At 39.2% G+C, this 19,736-nt stretch overlaps 1 protein-coding gene and 2 long non-coding RNA genes across 11 annotated transcripts; 1 reads left to right on the top strand and 2 right to left on the bottom strand.

Annotated features, from left to right (window-relative positions):
- Positions 1-343: 343 nt before the first annotated feature.
- LOC131323219 (uncharacterized) lies at positions 344-6,088 on the bottom strand. Its single transcript, XR_009199121.1, has 2 exons — positions 5,579-6,088; positions 344-1,511 (listed from the first exon to the last, which is right to left on the bottom strand). It is a non-coding gene; the product is annotated as an uncharacterized LOC131323219 (long non-coding RNA).
- Positions 6,089-9,775: 3,687 nt separating this feature from the next.
- On the bottom strand, positions 9,776-15,306 carry LOC131323169 (uncharacterized). Of its 6 annotated transcripts, none has more exons than XR_009199100.1 (5): positions 14,987-15,306; positions 12,537-12,826; positions 11,960-12,271; positions 11,170-11,230; positions 9,776-10,827 (listed from the first exon to the last, which is right to left on the bottom strand). It is a non-coding gene; the product is annotated as an uncharacterized LOC131323169 (long non-coding RNA). The 6 variants fall into 6 exon arrangements; XR_009199095.1 differs by having other exon boundaries at positions 9,776-10,288; positions 11,170-11,266; positions 11,994-12,271; positions 15,001-15,303; XR_009199098.1 differs by lacking the exon at positions 14,987-15,306 and adding an exon at positions 14,196-14,971 and having other exon boundaries at positions 9,776-10,288; positions 11,170-11,266; positions 11,994-12,271.
- A 558-nt stretch (positions 15,307-15,864) lies between these two features.
- On the top strand, positions 15,865-18,715 carry LOC131322559 (protein LIFEGUARD 4-like). 4 transcript variants are annotated; one of them, XR_009198891.1, is made up of 3 exons: positions 15,865-15,986; positions 18,056-18,213; positions 18,299-18,702. XR_009198891.1 is itself a non-coding variant. In XM_058353917.1 (3 exons), exons 1-3 carry the CDS (start codon positions 16,608-16,610, stop codon positions 18,485-18,487), a joined length of 297 nt encoding a protein of 98 aa, XP_058209900.1. In that variant the 5' UTR covers positions 15,905-16,607; the 3' UTR covers positions 18,488-18,715. The 4 variants fall into 4 exon arrangements, 3 of the variants coding, with proteins under 3 accessions (XP_058209900.1, XP_058209903.1, XP_058209902.1); XM_058353917.1 differs by having other exon boundaries at positions 15,905-16,638; positions 18,380-18,715; XM_058353920.1 differs by having other exon boundaries at positions 15,905-16,813; positions 18,380-18,715.
- The last annotated feature ends 1,021 nt before the right edge of the window (positions 18,716-19,736 follow it).

The following is a 19,736-nucleotide window of genomic DNA, read 5'->3' as shown; positions in this document are numbered from 1 at the left end:
ATTCTTGGTAAATGAGTGGGTGCTATAGATATCTTCCTATGCATTGAAAAGATCACCAAAATAAGAGCCAGCAAATATTAACAAAAGAGAGTTCACCGAAAGTGTTCATCAATTCACGTGCACTTATCGTAAGCTTGTTGGTTCTACTCCCATCAAAAATCACAAATTCTAGGGAAGATTGCATGTTTGCCCAATCATCATCTTCACAATTTCATATTACTTGTCAAAGGTGTACGTAAACTGGCTACAACACCCGAATATTAAAAAAAAGCATGTGCATTTACTGATTGTAAGAGACAAGACTAAATGAGAAATCTACATACTAGAACCCAATTGTAAGCTACAGAAGCATAAAGATATTAGGTGGTGAACATGGTCCAAACAGAGTTGACTGTTGAGAGATACAGACTCGCTGCCTATTTCAACGGGCCTAAAGCTAAAAAGTTAAAACTCCAAGTGCGTTTCTGGCTTCCTTCACACCCTCTCTTGTTCCATCAATTTATAAACCTGTCAGTAACACAATTTAAGTTAATCTGGATCTCAGTCAAATCACACTCTTTGGTGTTCTTTTGCACCACCGGTTGAGGCAACGTATTGGTTGGCATATGCTTCTCTCCTTCCTTCCTTGCCGCCGTAACCCGTGCGAGGCTCAGGACAAGAAAGCTGAGGTCCTCAAGTAGTAGTTCCCAGAAAAAAGTAGTGCATAGTAGTACCCTTAAAACTAGCCGGCATGCTCACCCAAAGATGATGAATTAGACCCTATCGTATCGCTTGATACCAACCAACAATAGCACGACCACCCCATAAGCACCGACCGTGTTCAATGTCTCACATGCGCGACTATGAAAGTGTTCAGAAACAATGTCCTGAAAATTGTTGGGCGTTTCATGCAATACAAAAAGCATAGTCATACACGACCAAGTGATGTCATCTTCATTATTTAGAGACCTCAAACCAATCGTCAGTGTACACAGGTTCACTCATTGAAGTAGGGTCTCTCAATGAGCACAAGCCCTTGAATGGAAACAGTAACTGAAGAATGGAGGATGAAGAACGGGTCCACCTCTCTTTCGTGTAGCCACGCCAATTGTTGATTAGGCTCAAGCACATGCACCCGCTTGCATATAGGTCGGGATTCAGTCACAGGCCAGGGCAGTGGTAATAGACTTTTGGAGGGACATTCAGGTAATTGGAAGGGAAGGCGATGTCGAGGAAGAAGAGGCAGTCATGGTAGTGGGTCCTGTGGGTTCCAACGATCACAGCTCAAAGTAGGTCAATCCAGTCTTTGTATGCTCAGACGTAGACGGATTCAGGAAGACTTTTTTTGGAGGATTTTCCACTGTTCCATGATCTTCTTGTGGACAACACTCTTTTCATTCGCGAAACAACCTTTGTTTTGACCAATCAAACCTAGAGGGCTTTAGTAGTACTGATCCGAAGGGTCTGAGACAATCTCGAACCGTTATTCGACACCAGCTCCCTTTTTTCACCAGAATGATTAGCAGATGTTTCTGTAAGTCTCATACTACAGTGTTTGAGATGGCCAGATATCAATAATTTACAAAGCACAAACATAAGTAAGGTACTCTTTAGTCCTCTTAATCACAGAAAGGTTTATATGGTGATTACACTAATGACCAAATCTGAAAATTTAACCATCTCAAATCAAATGAAAGAGAGATTCCATCCCAACTCCTGACAACAATTTGGTTGGCAGTTGGCACTGTCTTTGAATCTCAATTGGAAAATTAAAGTCGGAGGAAAGTGTCATATGGATTGGTCCAACAATAGGAAGTAATAACGGGTGGGTTCCGGGGTCCCTGGCTTCCATGGGCCTACAACTGTGTCAACTGCTGGGGTTAGATAATCAACATTATTCATCAAACACACATGCAACATTATCACCATTGAATATATACACACATATAGCTTTTTCCTAGAGTTAATGGTGATACACAGATGGAAAATTGATAGAAGAAATGAAGACCTGATCAAATGTCTGTTTTCTCCATTTTTAGCACTGCGTCCATCTTTCTTTTCTAGGGATAACAACACATGTATGAACTTTATATTTTCCCCCCTGAAAGATATCTAATTCATTGAGAATCCAACAAAAGAGTGTGACTTCCATGATAAGGGCTTATCCCCTCGAGCTCCCATATTCGACTCAATTCTTACTACTTAATTAGTTGGGATTCTATGACCGAAAGGAAGGAGAAGGGTGGGTTGGGGATTAGAAAGGTGAGGCAGGTGAAATGATGGTGGGGATTTGCTAATGAAAAAGACTCACGATGAGAAGAACGGTTTGTGACAAATATAAAATTTCTCAAGAGAGTTGGTTACCATATACAGGGGTTACCAGACATCAATCAAAGCGGTGTTCGGACATTTTCAAGAATCATGCTCTATGCAGTGCCTTTTCCAATAATGCAAATTTCAGAGTTGGAGATGGTTTAAAAATCTGCTTCTGGAGACACTCCTGGGTGAATGGAGTCAATTTGATCAATACCTTTCCCAGGCTATACAGGTTAGCGTGGAATAAGGATGAATGATTGGGGCAAGCAGTTGTGGAAAAAAAAAATGCTGCAGGTCAGTTGAATTTTTGATACATCCAGAATGGCTTGAGTGGTTTAATCGAAACGATGGGGTCTTCCCAGATTTTTATCTGATCACTGCCCTATTTTGTTGGAGGGGGATGGGACGGATTGGCATCCTAAGCCTTTCAAATCCTTCAATGAGTGGTTTCTTCATCTGGGGTTTATCGACAAGGTGAAGGAATTTGGGGAGGAAAGTAGAGTTCAAGGCTGGGTTGGCTTTGTACAATCCAAGCAACTTAAGGACTTCAAATTCTACAAGAAACAGTAGCGTTTAACAGTAAAGTTCATGTCAATTTTAGATGCTGAGTATCTGTTAACCAAACTGATAGCTTGAAATAGTCAACAACACATGTTTAACCAAAATCAGGTGACAAGCAAAGGATAAAAGGGCAAAGGGGTGCCTTCCAGTTACTCGACCTGGATTGAACTCGATCCAAGACACTTGGAAATAAACTCCCCTTACTTTTAGTGAGATCTAAATCGGACCCCAAGTAAATGCCAGTTTCGCCACACAACAAACTCCTATGATCCTTTGAAGTAAATCAACATCAACATGCACCATATTTGGACTCACAAATAATTCAAAATCTGAAAAGTTCATGTGTTGGCCTGCTTGTTGACAATATAAATCAAGGACCCATTTTGAATACCAGTAATGATCGAGATTATACTCCATAAACAAAAATCAGTCATCCGCAAATAGGAAAGGGAAGTTCACACAAAAATGTATCTTCAAGGGATGAAATCCAAACTGAAAGCAATCATTTCAATTCTAAGAACCTAAATCTCAAGTAAAAACCAGTGCTCCGAACAACTCGTACAGTAATACACAAAGCACTTGACAATTGCCTAATTTTAAACATGCAATGGAGCAAGAAATTCCTTGTTGTTGCGCATTAATAGGCATGGAAAGATCGTCAACAGAGTAAGGTAAAATTCAAGGGACCATGAAATCTCAAATAAACACAAATGGTCTCAAACTAGGTACGGAGTAGTGAGCAGTTTCGTTCTTGTTTTTGTTTCCATGTGCAAATATTATTGCCAAGACCAATGAAAGCTATACAAAATCGAAATTGGAATCACCAACACGACAATAGAACAAGACCCAAAAGATGCCCACAATTGCAGCAGTTGACATGCTCCCAATGTCTTTGCAGATGCAATATAAATAGACAAAATGACCCTTGAGATGTAAACCACCCATGCTATGCAGAACTACACACCCACCTGCAGATACAAACCACAATCCAAAATGCCCCATGACGTGATATGCAGAGTCCCTTGACAGTAAGTTAGTAACACTTATTGACCGCAAAACTCCTTGATAGTGACCCTCCATTTCATCAAGCAATCCTTGAGCAAATATTGTGTACCCCCAAATACTCCCTGACTCATACACCCTCATTTCACTTACCAAAGACTTGACCCATAACTCAATTACCAAAAGACAATACCCATGCTGGCACACCCTGCAGAACTTAAACCGCCTCAATTTAACCCCAATGAAACTCAGACCCCTTACTCAAAACACCCCATTCTAATCAGAATCCCAGCTTTGAACCCACCCCCCATGTCAAATTCAATGACCCCATGACACCCCTTTGGAGCAGGATACCAACATTGAAGCTACATCTTATGACACATGATCCCATGACATCCCTCCCATGTAAGATGCACCCGCATGACACAAACAGAATGAAACGAACTTCACATACAGATAGCTCCCATGACACATTCAGACACACCCAACAGTGAAACCAATCCCCATGACATATTGATACATCTTACCTTCAGAAAATTTTTGGACAAACTCAAGATTAGAGGTGATTAATGAGTCGAACAAGCCAAGCAAGAGGTTGATCAAGTTTTGTTTGAAAGCTTAACAAGCTTCAAAAATATGTTCAAGCATAGCATGTTTATGAGACGAGCCGATTTCAAAGGAGCTTTAATCAAGCCGAACATGAGCCGATCATGAGTAGTTTGATTTTTTCATATATCTTGAGTAGTTTGTATTTTACATATCTCATAAGCTAGACGAGCTGAGTAGTAGCTTAATCGAGCTTGGTTTGAGCCTCTCATGAGCTTCAAAGAGCGAAGGCTTTACTCTCCCTCTTTTCTTATGTATTTTTCTGTTCATATTAATTATGGGAGTGTTGCTATATGTACCGACCACGGGGAGGGAAAACGTACCGACGGCCGCCGGCGGGCCGTCTCCGGCCACCGGACGGCCGATCCGAGCCGTTCAAAAATTCTAAAAAATAAAACCGAGGGGGTCAACGCGGGAATCAAGGGCATCCGAGGTGTTTAGGGTGCTTGATCAAAGCACCCTTTTTTCGTGTATATATGTGTGTGTACATATATACACGAAAAAAGGGTGCTTTGATCAAGCACCCTAAACACCTCGGATGCCCTTGATTCCCGCGTTGACCCCCTCGGTTTTATTTTTTAGAATTTTTGAACGGCTCGGATCGGCCGTCCGGTGGCCGGAGACGGCCCGCCGGCGGCCGTCGGTACGTTTTCTCTCCCCCAATGGTCGGTACTCATAGATTTTTCGTTAATGTTAATTATGTATGTAGAAGAAAAACCGCAAGTTCACAACAAAACATATCTTCAAGGGTTGCAAGTCCAAACTAAAAGCAATCAATTTCATTCTAAGGATTTATCCCTAGCAAAAACCAGTGCTCAGCGACAGCTCGTACAGTAATACACGCAAAGTCCTTGACAATTGCCTCAATTTGAACATGGAATGGAGCAAGAATTAAATTCCTTGTTGTCGCAGATTAATAGAGGTGTACAAGAGATCATCAACAGATTAAGGTAAAATCAAATGAGAACATGAAATCTCATATAAATAAAATAGAAATCAAAACGAATCCTTTGCTTTCCAAAAAAAAATAGAAATCAAACTAGGAATGGAGTAGTGAGCAACTTTTGTTTTTGCCAAGAACAATGAAAGCTATACAAAATTGAAATCAACGGACCTGTTACAATGGAATAGTGAGCAGCCGAGTAGTTGCTTCTCTGCTGAACAACCACATTTTCTCTCTCTCTCTCTCTCTCTCTCTCTCTCTCTCCCCGTCGGGGACGTCCCTTCGTCGGAGTGAATTTAATCTTTGTTATAATGGGTTTGATACTGTGTGGCTAATTCTATTTTCATAGAAACAAAATCACATTGATCATCTCCGATTATGCATCGTTCAGAATTCGATACAAATGATCTTTAAAAATGTTTATCTTCTTTACAAGCTCTAAAACTTGAACGACTTCGATCGTGAATATTCATCGAAATGAGATCACAATTCGACGAACTCACGTTGCAATCCAAAAATGCACGCATCCGACGTCGTTTCACGGAAACGGATTTGATAGAGTGTGACCAAGTCTATTTTTACAAAAAAAAATTTATACTTATCGTCTGCGATTATGTATCAATGAGTACTCGATTCAAAGGATATTGATCATGGTCTATGTTCTTGATAATCTCTAAAACATTAAGGGTTTTGATGATGACGATAAACTGGAATGGGCTCACAATTTCCAAATTCTATGTTTTCAAGTACTTCGCAGGTTGAAACTAAAAAGTCTTAACAAGTACGGACGGCGTCGTTTTTGATATACCTCCCGTGGTCATGATGCGAGTTTTTAAATGGACCCCAGTAGAGACCAAGCTCGCGTCTGTCATATGCGACTTTCTAATGAATGCCAGCAGATAACCGAACACCAGTCGTCGTCCCCATTTCCCCCACGATCTCTCTCTCCCTGGGTGTGTATACATTGTATTTCACTGAATCTTCCTTCATAAACGGCGTCAATCTTCAGAAAACTGATGACATCACATTTTGAGGTTTGCAAAAAAGCTTAATTTTTGTCTGAATTGTGTACAATTAGAATAAGGCTATCAATTTTATCATTTCATGTTACCCTATGTAATTCAGGTCTATCTTCTTTTTCGATACTTGGATCTTTGACTATAGTCGGTTCTCTCACAAGAGAGATCGATAAAGCATAGTTGCCAAAACCTATGATCCTACAATTTGTATCCTCTCTTTCATAAACTAAAAATATATGACCCATGTCCCTTTTGTGTAGAAATTTCTAAGATACGATGGGGTATCCCGCAATATAGATGTGCGTGTGTTAGGAAAAAGCTTTTAAAACCTCTTTAAAAAGGTTTATTAGCTGAATTAACTGTAGAATAAGGAAAATCGGTTGAACATATTTGTAAATCCCATTTATTTTATTCTGGATGACAATAAATATGACCTCAATAGTGATATGAGTGGAATTTCAATCAACCCGGTGCTATAGGGGACATATCTTCTCTAAGAAGAGCGCTGCATGCATGCCTCGATCAATAATTTTCCTCCATATCACTATTTCTCTAATTATTGCAAGTAAGCTGGACTATGTGCAAAACAATGGCTTTGCTACATGGACATGTTAACGAGTATCCATTCATAGGTAGTTCTAATACTATACCCATAGCGCATAAGGAGGATATCTTTGAATATTTAGAGTTTTTATCTTCGAAATATCAAATGCAGAGGATGTTGCGTGATGGGCTAAAGGGTCACCAATTTGATGGCCTTGGGGGAGAGTACAGTGTAGTAGTCATAGAGACAGGGAAAATGTAAGGGAGATTTGAAGTGAAGATCAGGATCGGGCTTTGTTGTTTTAATGACCCATTTTTGTTATCAGTTATTATTATACATGTAGGTAATGATAATTTCTTATGACAAGGAATTTAAATTGATAATCTCAGTTTATTTGATATGGAAAAAAATTTTATGTCTCTTGCGCGAATACGACTTGATGGAAATGAGACACTTTTCAACACAATTGAGGGATGGCAATATGGCTAATGGCCATGCCTTAACTCATGATCCACTTATTGTGCTCGTAAGTCTTCACCTTCTGCTTAAAGTTCCCTTTTCTAGGAAACCATTTTACTCAAGGAGCATATATGAGCGAATTACCTGGAATATATGCCATTTCCATCCTGTATTCTACATAGATAGAATCCAATTTTGATGTCATCCAGGAAAAAGCCATGTTTTTTTCAAAAAAGTCTCTGTTTGAGCAGGCTCTTCTTTGAATTGTGGCTATAATGCTAAAACATGAAAGTATTAGGTATAGTGATCTTATAGATTGAGTGCCACTTTGTTTACTTGTCTGCACTTAAACAGGTGAATGAAGTGCAAGCGCAAGTGAGATTTTGGTTGGAGCTCTACACGACAATGGCCGAGCTATCCTTGTTGGGCACAAAACCTTTGCGAAAGGAAATAATTCAGGTACTACTAACCTCTTCCAAAAAAGCTTGTACCCTGTACATAAGGCTCTTCCTGCTTGCACACGGTTTGAAGAACTAGGCAGGCAATTTTACTCCCGCTTCTTTGGTTTTAGTTTCGGAGAAGCTAATAATCTTGACTCAAACCATGCCTACACCACTTCCCTAGAGGAAAGGAAGTCATGACAAGCTCAAACCCGCGCCTTACGGTGTGACTTAAAGATAGCATTGGCCATCGCTACAGCTCATGGGTGGATTGCTGATCAATTTGAAGAACGACAAATCTCCCTTAGCTTATGTTGTCAAGAATGCACTTTCAAAGAAACTCTCTATGGGGTGATTCTGCTGACAAAAAGAGATTGCACAAGGTAAACTGAGGTTCCATCACAAGAGGCAAAAAATATGGGGGTTTGGGTGTCAAGAAACTAGTGGAGCATAATTGTGCTTTGCTTGCTAAGTGGAGGTGGAGATACAATAAGGAGGACAATTCCCTATGCGTAAAGGTTCTTAAAAGCAAATATAGGTATGGGGAAGACAGTTGGCTACCTGCATTACCTTCAACTAGAAATCCATACAGAATTTGGCATGATATACTCTCAGTTGGTAATGAACAATCTGATCTTGGTAACATTATTCCTGACGGACTATGCATAAAGGTGTTTGCAGGAAATGTTGTTAAACTCTGGACTGATACATGGTCACGTGAACAATCCCTGAGAGAGACGAATTTCCTAGATCTACATGTTATCAACTCAAAAGAACTTCTATTTCCTAGATCTACATGTTATCAACTCAAAAGAACTTCTTGATCTGTCAAGTGGCTAATTCCAACAGCCATGGGGATTGGAATTTGCAGTTTAGAAGGTCTCTCTTTGTTTTGGGAAATTGAACAGCTAGGACTCTTGCTGCACAAGATACAGAATTCCAGAATAGATGATCCAGGGGTGTTGTTCTCAGTAAAGTCTGCATATAGCGCATGGGAATCCAGGTCCTACACTGGAAATCCCTGTCTTTTCTCATTATGGCAGAACCTGTCCTTTGAAAGTGGAGGTATATGTATGGCAGGCAATCCACAGTAGAGTTGCAACAAGATCTGAACTTTTGAGGAGGAATATTATTCTGGACTCAAACCAAGCTGGGTGCCCTCTTTGTTCCAAAGATACAAGAACTCCTGATCACCTACTCTTGACTTGCTCCTTCTCTTGGCAGGTATTGTCGAATTTTATGCGTTGGTGGAATATTCTTTGGATTAGCCCTGCATTCAAAAATCTAGAGAAACACATCTGGAATATCAGTTTCTATGTTATCTTGTGGTCATTATCCTTGGCAAGGAATGAGATAGTGTTCAATAACAAGGCTATAGAAGCATGTGACGTTATGGATCTGGTGAAGACCAGGATAGCTGTCTGGATCAAGAGCAAGTTCAATCTGAAGGACTATCTTAACGAGGACTTCAAGGGATGTTTGGAGGGGATTATGCAAGAAAAAAAAATTGATTCTTGTACTCTATCGGTTTCCCCCGTGTTTTTGCTCTCATTGTTTTTCTTTTTCCTTTTCTTATACATCCTTTGGTTGGATCATGTAGGCTTCTTTTAGCAGTTTCTTGGGCTTTCGCTTAGTTCAGCTCCTCCCTTTATCTATGTACCCTTTCATTCCATCATGTAAAGCTGCAATGAAATCCATGATTTCATTCAAGGAATTATCTTGTTGATTTATATTTTCCTTCAATTGCCTAATGGCTTCCTCAGTACACTTCTGTTCCCGTGCTCTGGTTTTACACCATGGTAGTGAGCTCCAAGGGTAGAATGCTTTGATACCTCTGATAAGTAGGGTAATATGAGAGGAAGTACAAAAAATCATAGAAGAAGACGACGGTGGAACAAAACAAAAATAGAGAAGGAAAGAATCTTTATTAAACCAATGGAATACTAAAAGAGAACTCTAGAAAATTCAATTCCCTGATCTTTACACACTAACCGCTCTCCACTATATATAAAAAACGAGCTAGCTAACTTCCCTGCCAAAACTAACTAATCTGCACTAATACAGCTTGAGCTAAGCTGCAGCAACTTCCCTGCCCAGTTTCATCAACAAAGAATTTAGTTCCATTGCTGTTTGAAGCAAGTTTTTCAAGGACTCCATAGCATTTTGCGACTATGACGTGCGTAGATGGAACGAAAAGGTTAACTTCAGATAAAGAGGAACCCCACCAGCTGCGCAGATGCAGTTCTTGTTTTCATGGCAACCTGGTCACTTAACCAATGCAGATAAAGCCAACTCTTAGACTCGCTGTTTCTAGATGTCATTTCAAGCAAAGAAGGTATCTCTCCTGCTTCAACAAGTAGCTTAATGTTTGTTCATTAACTTCCAGCGAACAAGTGTTATATCCTTGACTACTTTGATCCTGGAGAGTTCAAGAATGACAATAATGTCAAACAAGTTCCAAAAAATAGAAATAAAATTTCAACCATCCGCCACAACTTTCCGTTTATGATGATTGATTTTTCGAAATATTGTATCGCATAAAAATGAGAAAATTGAAAAACTAGTCAAATTAATTTCAGACTTGGTTCATGGTTAAGATGGTTCCTATTGGTATGAAGTCCATCGTGGTAGTGATTTTCCAAAGGCAAGTCTTATTTGAACCAAAGAGGGCAGTTCATGTCCATAACAGCATACTATTTGTTCTTCGAAAAGCATCCTCCATTTTTCTCCTGTGCTGAGCATTTTTAGGCACCTAATTGGTTCAAAACATTAAAACAAGCCTTAAACAGAAAAAAACTTTTCAAGAATGAAAAATAGTCACATGTATGCTTATATTGAGTAATGAATCAGATCAAATATCCAAAGAAGTACACTACAATATCAATCAAGGTAAGTCAGATCTCATGCTCGTGGCATCACATTAGATTTGGGATTGTTCCACATGGTATTGTTCTTCACCTGCGAGAGGATCCAGAGGGAAGTGACAAAAACTTTCCAAGTGAACACCACATTTGTATGAGATCTAAAGCAGCATTACTTTCAATGCTAATACTCATAGGTGGCCAAGCCAAACCCATAGCCAATTACGAGTCAAGAGGTAAATATCATCTACAGGATCAGAACTTGAACTTCCAAATAGACAACTAGACCTGGTGCTCTTTTACGGGACATGATATTTGGGTTTAAGTCTCATTGCTGCCAGTTGCAAAATTTTCTTTCCCCATTCCTTCCTACCCATGGATCCCAAGTCGACAAAAATAGATGATAAAGATGAGTTCAAAAAAGTAAGGATCAGATTACCTGATTGGACGATCGGAAGAAGGGTAAGACAAATTGCTGCAGGCGCAACCACAGCTTGAGCCTATCCTTGTCATTGTTGATAGATGTTTAACAAAACCTACAACATAAATTGCATAACTTACACACTGGAAATCATAAGAGAAGATTAATATTACGTCCCAAACAAAAATGTGTGTAGTATATCACTGTAAACAACAAAACTGTAATAGCTAGCTCAGTTTGAAAATACATTGAAAGGTCTGGTTCAAATAAATTCATAGCTCATACACTTGACGTCTCTCATTCCTAGTCCATTTGTTCAGTTTTTGAACAAACCAGAGATTTGCAATTATTTCAGTCTTCCCCCCTCTTACTCGCAAAATACAACTATCTTCTCTTCTACAATCTCTCGTTTATATTTTCCGAACAAGACAATATCAAGGATAACATTTCTTGCTCTTCTTTTTCTTATGAATTACTCAACTAAGGCGGAAACAAACCATTATCCTTATCATTCTCTTGTTCTCTCTTCTTTTGTCCCAAACTTTATCCTTTCTTCTCTTTTCTCACTGATTTTGCTAAATGGACAGTAAATAAGGGGCATAAACCCAAAGTACACATGAATAAGAATTTCTAGGTCGTGGTAGTCAAGTCAATGGAATTTTAGATGCTCTAACACAAAGGTTTGTTGAATTTCGAAGCAAAAGTTCCAGAGCACTATCAAAAAGAGCCAAGCAATTGAAACTATCGCAGAAATTACAAGAAAAAAAAATCAATTAAGCAGGCTACTTCTCACAAGAAAACCAAGAACATACAAAGAATATCTTGAGTTGCTGCATTCATACGTGGAAGAATATCAAGAAGTCAGATCAGAATAGACTTGTGTGTGTTGATTGGCAGCAAAACATATATGCTAATGTGTTTGCCTCTGGTTGATGTATGTATCTGTTCTTTGTACTTTAGTCTTCTAAACTTCTGTTGTTGTCAGCCTCAGCCGGTTGATAAGCTCTAAAAAGCTATCCTTTACTAGTTTTGTTTGCAGCTTTGTTCCCTAGTTTACTTGTTAGTCCTGCTGTTTGCATTCTAGTTCTGGGGGATGCCTCTGTGCTCCTGTTTTTCAGTTCTGGTTCAATAAAATCAAAATTACCAAAAAATAAAAAGACTGTAAAAGGTGAAGGGACTAAAAGGAAAGAAGTAGCAGATCCAAAATGTGAGAAACAATTGTTCCATCACTAAAGGTAAAAAGAAAGTCATTAAACAAGCTAGAGGGGGACCTTCTAGATATGAATCCCAAGCTGTGAGGTTTGATTAGAATCAAAATCCATGAAACACTAACAGGTTTTAGTTCAATCTGAAACATGAAAAATGGGAAAAACACTGTAAACAACCTTTTCAAGTGCAAGAGTGTGACCCAGGTCCAGCTTGAGGCCATTATTGATAACCGACTTATACCTCAAAACTTAAGTCTTGATCATTTTTCAAAATAGCCTCTGCAACTTCCGGGCTTTCTTCAGCAATTCGCTTTCATCAACAAGATGATTCACCAAACCTCACCTCTCAGTTTGTCCTGCAGTTAAGGGCCATGGCTGTTGAAAACACTTCAACTTCAAGAGCTCTGTTGGGTCCTATAATGCGTGACAGCTTCTGAGAAAGACCCCACGAAGGACATATTCCAAACCTGAAAAAATAAAAACAAATAAATACATGAATCCTCGTTAGATGGGAAGAACCAAAACACCAAATGTTTCAACGACAAGAATTCTACCTGCCATATTTCAGTGAAATTAAAACCAATCAATTTCAAAACACAGAGGTGGGGCGGAGAATCAAAATGCCTCTTCCCAGGCTAGAAAACTAGTTAGAATGTTTCTCAATTTGGAATATTTCCATGAGCATAGCTTCAACTGTAAAATGACCCATGCACCATACAATATCAGAGTTTTGAAAGTTGTTTTCAACACTCACTCAAACCAACTTAGCTGGCATCAAGGGAAACTACTAGAGCGTCAGCTAAAATATTGACACACATGCACACATCCAAAGAAAAAAAAAACACACAAAACCCCATAGAAAGCTGATACTATAATTCATGGTTTTTCCTTTTCTTCCACAAACCCATGTCAAGACGAAGAAGCCACTACTCATGTTCTCAAGCAATGCTCAGATAAACTAAGAAGAACTTGAACATAGCTACAAGAAAAATCCTAATCTCCCCCATACAAGGAACAACAAAAAAACCCACACAAACCCCCCACAGAATGCTGATATTATAATTAATGGTTTTCCCTTCTCTTTCAGATCATGTATTATGTGAAAATAGAGGTTGGACCCAGGGATTTCACCCTGCTGTGATTCCAAGTTGGATATCGGCTCGTCTGATTGCCGTGGCAGCACAGCCAAGTCATCAATTTTAAGCAAAATCGTAGTTCCAAAATGTGTTTTCCGAATTCTCATGAATTACCTGAGAAAAAGAAGAATAAGTAGGGACAGTGGGACACTCTCATCCTAATCACCAGAAAGATATCATTATCCTTCACATTCTCTTGTTCTCTTCTCTTTACTCACCAATTTTGCCAAATGGACAGTAAATGAGGATGGGCATAAACCTAAAGTAATTTCTAGGTTGTGGTAGTCAAGTTAATGGAATTTTAGATGCTCAGTATCTATAATGCAAAGGTTAATTGAATTTCGAAGCATAAGTTCCAGGGCAATAGCAAAACGAGCCAAGCAATGGAAACTATAGCAGAAATTACAAGGGGGAAAAAAAGCCAGAAACCCTTTAGGTTCGAAGAACCCCATTGTCCTTAGGCTCAATACAGGCAATGGCCGAAAAGGATGGAAGAATTCTAGAGAAAAAACTTACCGGTGGCTTTATGCCACTGCTGAAATCTAAAACTTCACAACTTCCTAGATACACATAGCTTTAGAGGATACAAGTTACAACTCAATTTTTGACATGCTCCCGTTGTCTATGGAGATGCAATATAAATAGACAAAATGACCCTTGAGATATACACCACCCATGCTATGCAGAATTACACACCCACATGCAGATATAAACCACAATCCAAATGCCCCATGACATGATATGCAGAGTCCAAAGCAGCATCCCTTGACAGTAAGTAACACTTTTTGACAGCAAAACTCCTTGATAGTGAGAATCCATTTCATCAAGCAATCCTTGAGCAAATATTGTGTACCCCAAATACTCCCTGACTCATACATCCACATTTCACTTACCAAAGACTTGACACATAACTCAATGACCAAAAGACAATACCCATGCTGGCACACCCTGCAGAACTTACACCACCTCAATTTAACCCCAATAAACTCAGACCCATTACTCAAAACACCCCCCTTCTGATCAGAATTGCAGCTTTGAACCCACCCCCCATGTCAAATTCAATGACCCCATGACACCCCTTTGGAGCAACCATTTCCATTCAATTGATCAATTGCAGTGAACGGTGAAGTCACAACTTCAGAAGGTCCAGAATCCAAACAGAAAGCAACCATTTCCATTCCAAGAACCTAAATCCTTAGCAAAAACCAATGCTCGCAACAGCTCCTACAGTAATACACGCAAAGTAGTTGACAATCGCCTCAATTTGAACATGCAATGGAGCAAGAATTAAAATTTCTCGTTGTCGCAGGTTAATAGGTGTACAAAAGATCATCAACAGATTAAGGTAAAATCCAAGTGAGACCATTAAATCTCATATCATACTGTATAAACAAAATAGCTTTCAAACTAGCAATGGAGTAGTGATCGAGCAGTTTTTGTTTTTGCCAAGAACAATGAAATGAAAGCTATACAAAATTGAAATTAACGGACCTGTTACAACTTACAATGGAGTAGTGAGCAGCCGAGTAGTTGCACTTACTTCTCCGCTGAACAACCACACACTCTCTCTCTTCGTCGGGGACGTCCCTTCGTGGGAGACTCGGAGTGAACCTATTGTTCGCTATAATGGGTTTGATACTGTGTGGCCAAACCTATTTTCATAAAAATAAATTCACATTTATCATCTTCGATTATGTATCTTTCAGAATTCGATTCAAATGATCTTTCACAGAGTTTATCTTCTTTGCAAGCTCTAAAATTTGAACGATTTCGATCATGAAGATCAATCGAAATGAGATCACAATTTAACGAATTCACAATGCAGATCCAATAAATTACGGGCGACGTCGCTTTCTTGAACAACTCCTCTCCGTCGTTGACACAATCGATTTGATAGGGTATGGCCAAGTCTATTTTCACAAAAACAATTCACACTTATCGTCCCCGATTATGTATCAATGAGTACTCGATTCAAAGGATATTTGATTTGGTTTATGTTCTTGACAATCTCTGCAACATGAAGGGTTTCGATCACGGTAATAAGCTGGAACGGGTTCACAATTCGACAAATTCATGTTTCAATTGACTTCTCAGTTTCAACGTGCGAAGTCCTTACAAATACAGACGACGTCGTTTTCGAGATACCTCCCGTGATCAAGATGCGAGTTTTAAATGGAACCGAGTCGTCGCCATTTAGATAAAGCTCGCGTCTGTTATATGCGAGTTTCCAATGAATGCCAATACATGCAGATATCCGAACCGAACACCAGTCGTCGTCCCCATTTCCCCCATGATTTTTCTCTCTCTCTCTCTGGGTGTGTGTACATACTGTTATTTCACTGAATCTTCGTTCACAAACGGGTGTCAGTCCTCTCCAAACTGACTGCGCCCTCACATTTTCGGGTATGCAAAATCTCAATTTTCGTCCGGATTGTGTATGATTCAAATGAGGCTATCGATTTCATCACTTCATACTACCTAATTAATTCAGGTCTATCTTCTTTTTCGGTACTTGGATTTTTATTCCTTTTTTGCAATTCTTTTTATTGCCACCAAAACTATAATTTTCCCTTTCTCTAGATGTACCTTTATGGAACATCTCTGAGTGTTTGGATAAGTGTCCGTATCGGTGAATTTGGAAGTCTTATTGCCCTGTATTGATTAGCTGCTGGATGTTTGCTATGTTCGGTTCTCTCACGACAGAGCTCGATAGTGATATGAGCATAGTCGTTAAAAACCTACAATTCTACAATTTGTATTGTCTCCTTCAAAAAAGGAATCTCTCTAATGAAGTTGTTAAAAACCTACGATCCAACAATTTGAATTGTCTACAATTTGAATTGTCTACAATTTGAAGTGAAGATCAAGATTGGGCTTTGTTGTTGATTGACAGAATTTAAATTGACAATCTCTATAACTTTTATATGGAAAAAGAGCTGATGTTTCTTGCCCAATCATGGCTGGATGGAAATGAGAATTTTCAAACACAATTGATAGGGATGGCAATATGGCACCTATCAACATGGCTAATGGATGTTTTTTTTGAAACTCAGAACCACAATGGGATGAGATTCTGGAGATTATCAAGATTAGAATAGTTTTTGGGGTGAAAATGAAGTGGGGAACGAATGACTTTTTTTTGGGTAAGTGGGAACGAATGACTTTAGCAGCAATGACTTCTTAAGGCAATAAAGGAATCTCTCTAATGGAGTTCGAGGGTATGCTGTTGAAGTTGCAGGGCTTCGATCAAGAGACTTTATTGGTGTGTGTTGTGTAGCAGTGGGTGGGTGTGTGGTGCATCAGTGAGTGACTGAATGGGTGTGTTTTGTGTAATTGTGTGTGCGTGTCGTGTGTAACAGTGTGTGCGTGTGTTTGTGTTGTACAGTGGGTGATTCATACTATTGGGGAATCTACTGTTTTGGATATGTGGGTGAGATCAAAAAAAAAAAGACGTGGGTGCGATCACTGTTGGGGTGTCTGAATTGTTAAAAAGTTAGGAGTTTTGGGACGAGCGGGAATGGGGGTCTTGCTTTGGTTGTGGGTTGTCTTGGGGTGTCAAGTTATATAAAGTAGGGGGAGGGTGGGCCGGTGGGGATTGTTGCTGTGGGGTGGGGCTTCTTGTGTCTGTCTCAATCTGTAATTGATAAGGATTAGGTGAGTGTTGAGTTGTTTGTTAGCTTGAATTGTCTGTTATGTTATTTCATTCCAAGGCTCCTTATCAATCAAATTAGGAGGTCTTATGGCCCACTCTCACTGATTCTCAACTGCTGCTGTGGAAACCTGAAATTCTGATTTTTGTTGCTTCTGCTATTTGGCTTGGATAACTTATAGTAGTCTACTATAACTCTTGGAGGCTTGTACATATAAAGTGTGCTATTAAGTCATTGACATGGGTGCAGCTAGTGGATAAAAAGCTATTAAGCTAGTGGATCAAACAGAGGTCCATAAAAGCTTTGTGGATGTTAATCTACTTATTGTCACTTTGGTTGTTAAAGTCAGATGGGTAGAGCTTGTGTGAGCATTGAGATTTCTTAACCGGAACCCAGTTCCAATGCCAGAGCTTGAAATTAGACTGGCCGTGTAGACAATAATATTGTGAAAAGTGATGGAGAAAACTTGTTCCTGAAAACTTAAGTGGTGTGTTGAAAAACGCTTGTTCTAATATGAACTTGCAAGTAAAAACCAAAAATCATGCCTGTAGTTGTCTAGGAACGGATCTCATCTATGCTTGTCTAGGAACTGTTCTTGCCAGTGGTTCTATTTGTGGCATACTTATATTGTGCATCCTCTTTTGAAGTTTCTGGATTCTCAGCAGTGCTTTTGTGTCTTGGGGATTTTTTTTCCTGGGACTACTGCTGTTCTAAGTGACTAGTACTGTTCTAAGATTGGCAAAAGCTTGTTTAAACATTTAGACACTCTTAAAACCAATCTTCTTGTAACATGTCTGGGCATAAGACTGACAGAAGCATACTTGAGGGAGGATTCAAATTAAGCTACAAGTTGGTTAAGAATTTCTTCATTGCCCAATTTTATGTTAAACGTTGCTCATTATCTTAACAGGGAGAGTCGTTTTGCTAGCTGGGACTCTAACTAGTATTGTGGTCATTTCCTCGACGCTATACACGTTCTGGGCTGCTAAAAACGGCTGGGACTTCCATTTCATGGGGCCGTTTCTCTTCACCTCCCTCTTGGTGCTCATTGCTGTTGCTCTGATTCAGGTTTGTGGAACTGTCTTTTCCTCATTCCAGGGGAACTACACTTATCTAGTTGTGTTTCTCTAAGAATTGGGTTTTCAATCAACAGGTCTTCATGCCTATGGGAAAACTGGGGTCAACCATATATGGAGGATTGGAAGCAATCTTATTTTCTGCATTTATCGCGTAGGGTACAGATAATCTCATCAAGCGCTTCAACTACAATGAGTACATCTGGGCTGCAATCTCCCTTTATCTGGACATTATCAACCTTTTCCTTGCTTTGCTTCACCGATAAATGAAGAGAAGTTATGATCAAATGCTTGTAAATATTCCTTGTCCAATATAGGATAGTCTTAGCATGGAAATAGTTAGTTGCTTATCTTTAGAACTGGTTAGGTTCATGTACATGGTGCTCAGACACAACAAATGTATGTTTAGCAATTTATACTCCTACCTGGGTTGGTTTTATATGTGCCCTAATTTCTCCTTGTGGGTAATGTTCTGTTTTTATTCCTTTCTGTTGCTTGGCTAACTATTTCCTGGGCTTCCTTAATCTCTTCGTTGGTGTTCTAAAATGGCATGAAATGTGGGATTTTCTGAATTCTTTTACATGTGGAAAGAAAAATTACATCGACACTCCTATTTTAATTTCTCTCTCTTTTTTTCCCGTACTATGGATCGGGTCTGCCCACAACTTCACCACCTTTTACCATTTATTTTTCATCTCCATTTTGCAGACCGGATAAACATTATGAGACGGGAGAGTAGTATTTTCACTGTCATTGTCTTCACAAATAGATGATCGAAACACAATACCTTGCTCACATACATGTTCGCATAAACTCTCACGTGAGTTAGGTTCCATTAATATAAGGATATGCACAAGTGCGGTCGAATGTGTGGGTAGAATTACTCGACTCCCATATGATTATGCGTTTAAAGGACTTTGGGGCATCACGTGGCTTATCCGATGCCTAATTAATTATTGCTGTTAAAAAAATAGAAAATAAAAGGAATACAAATTTTCGGACAAGTTCATAAACAAATGTATGTGAAACCATTTAATTTTTTTTTTTTGGTACATGTGAAACCATTTAATATGTGTGAATCTTGCGTGCGTGATGTATGTTTTACATGCATCAAAAGATATATTCAAAAAATGACATGCACACAGACATCGACTACAAATGACTCCAACAGTTGGATGTTTTGGGTCTCGCGTGCATCGAATGATTGCAAATCTATCCGTGGTTAGTTCTTTGGTTGCGTGCGTAGTGAGTCCTTCTTTGGGTACACCAACTGGGATATACCATTTGTACACCACATTATGTGGAACCCCGCCTCGGGATCCCATACAAATCATCTGCTCAGTTTGTTTGGAATTTTTTTTAAGAATTCATGCAAAGAATAAGTTTAATCGAATAAGTAATAACGATAAGAATTTGATCAATTCTTAGCTTAATTTTCTATTAGCAAAATTGAGCACAAAACTGTCAAGCCCTTATCTGTATTTGACATCCGATATCCGACTGATCAAACTTTTT

This window comes from Rhododendron vialii, chromosome 4a (assembly GCF_030253575.1).
Source record: "Rhododendron vialii isolate Sample 1 chromosome 4a, ASM3025357v1".
NCBI lineage: Eukaryota > Viridiplantae > Streptophyta > Magnoliopsida > Ericales > Ericaceae > Rhododendron > Rhododendron vialii.
This window is presented reverse-complemented; position numbering and strand designations above follow the sequence as displayed.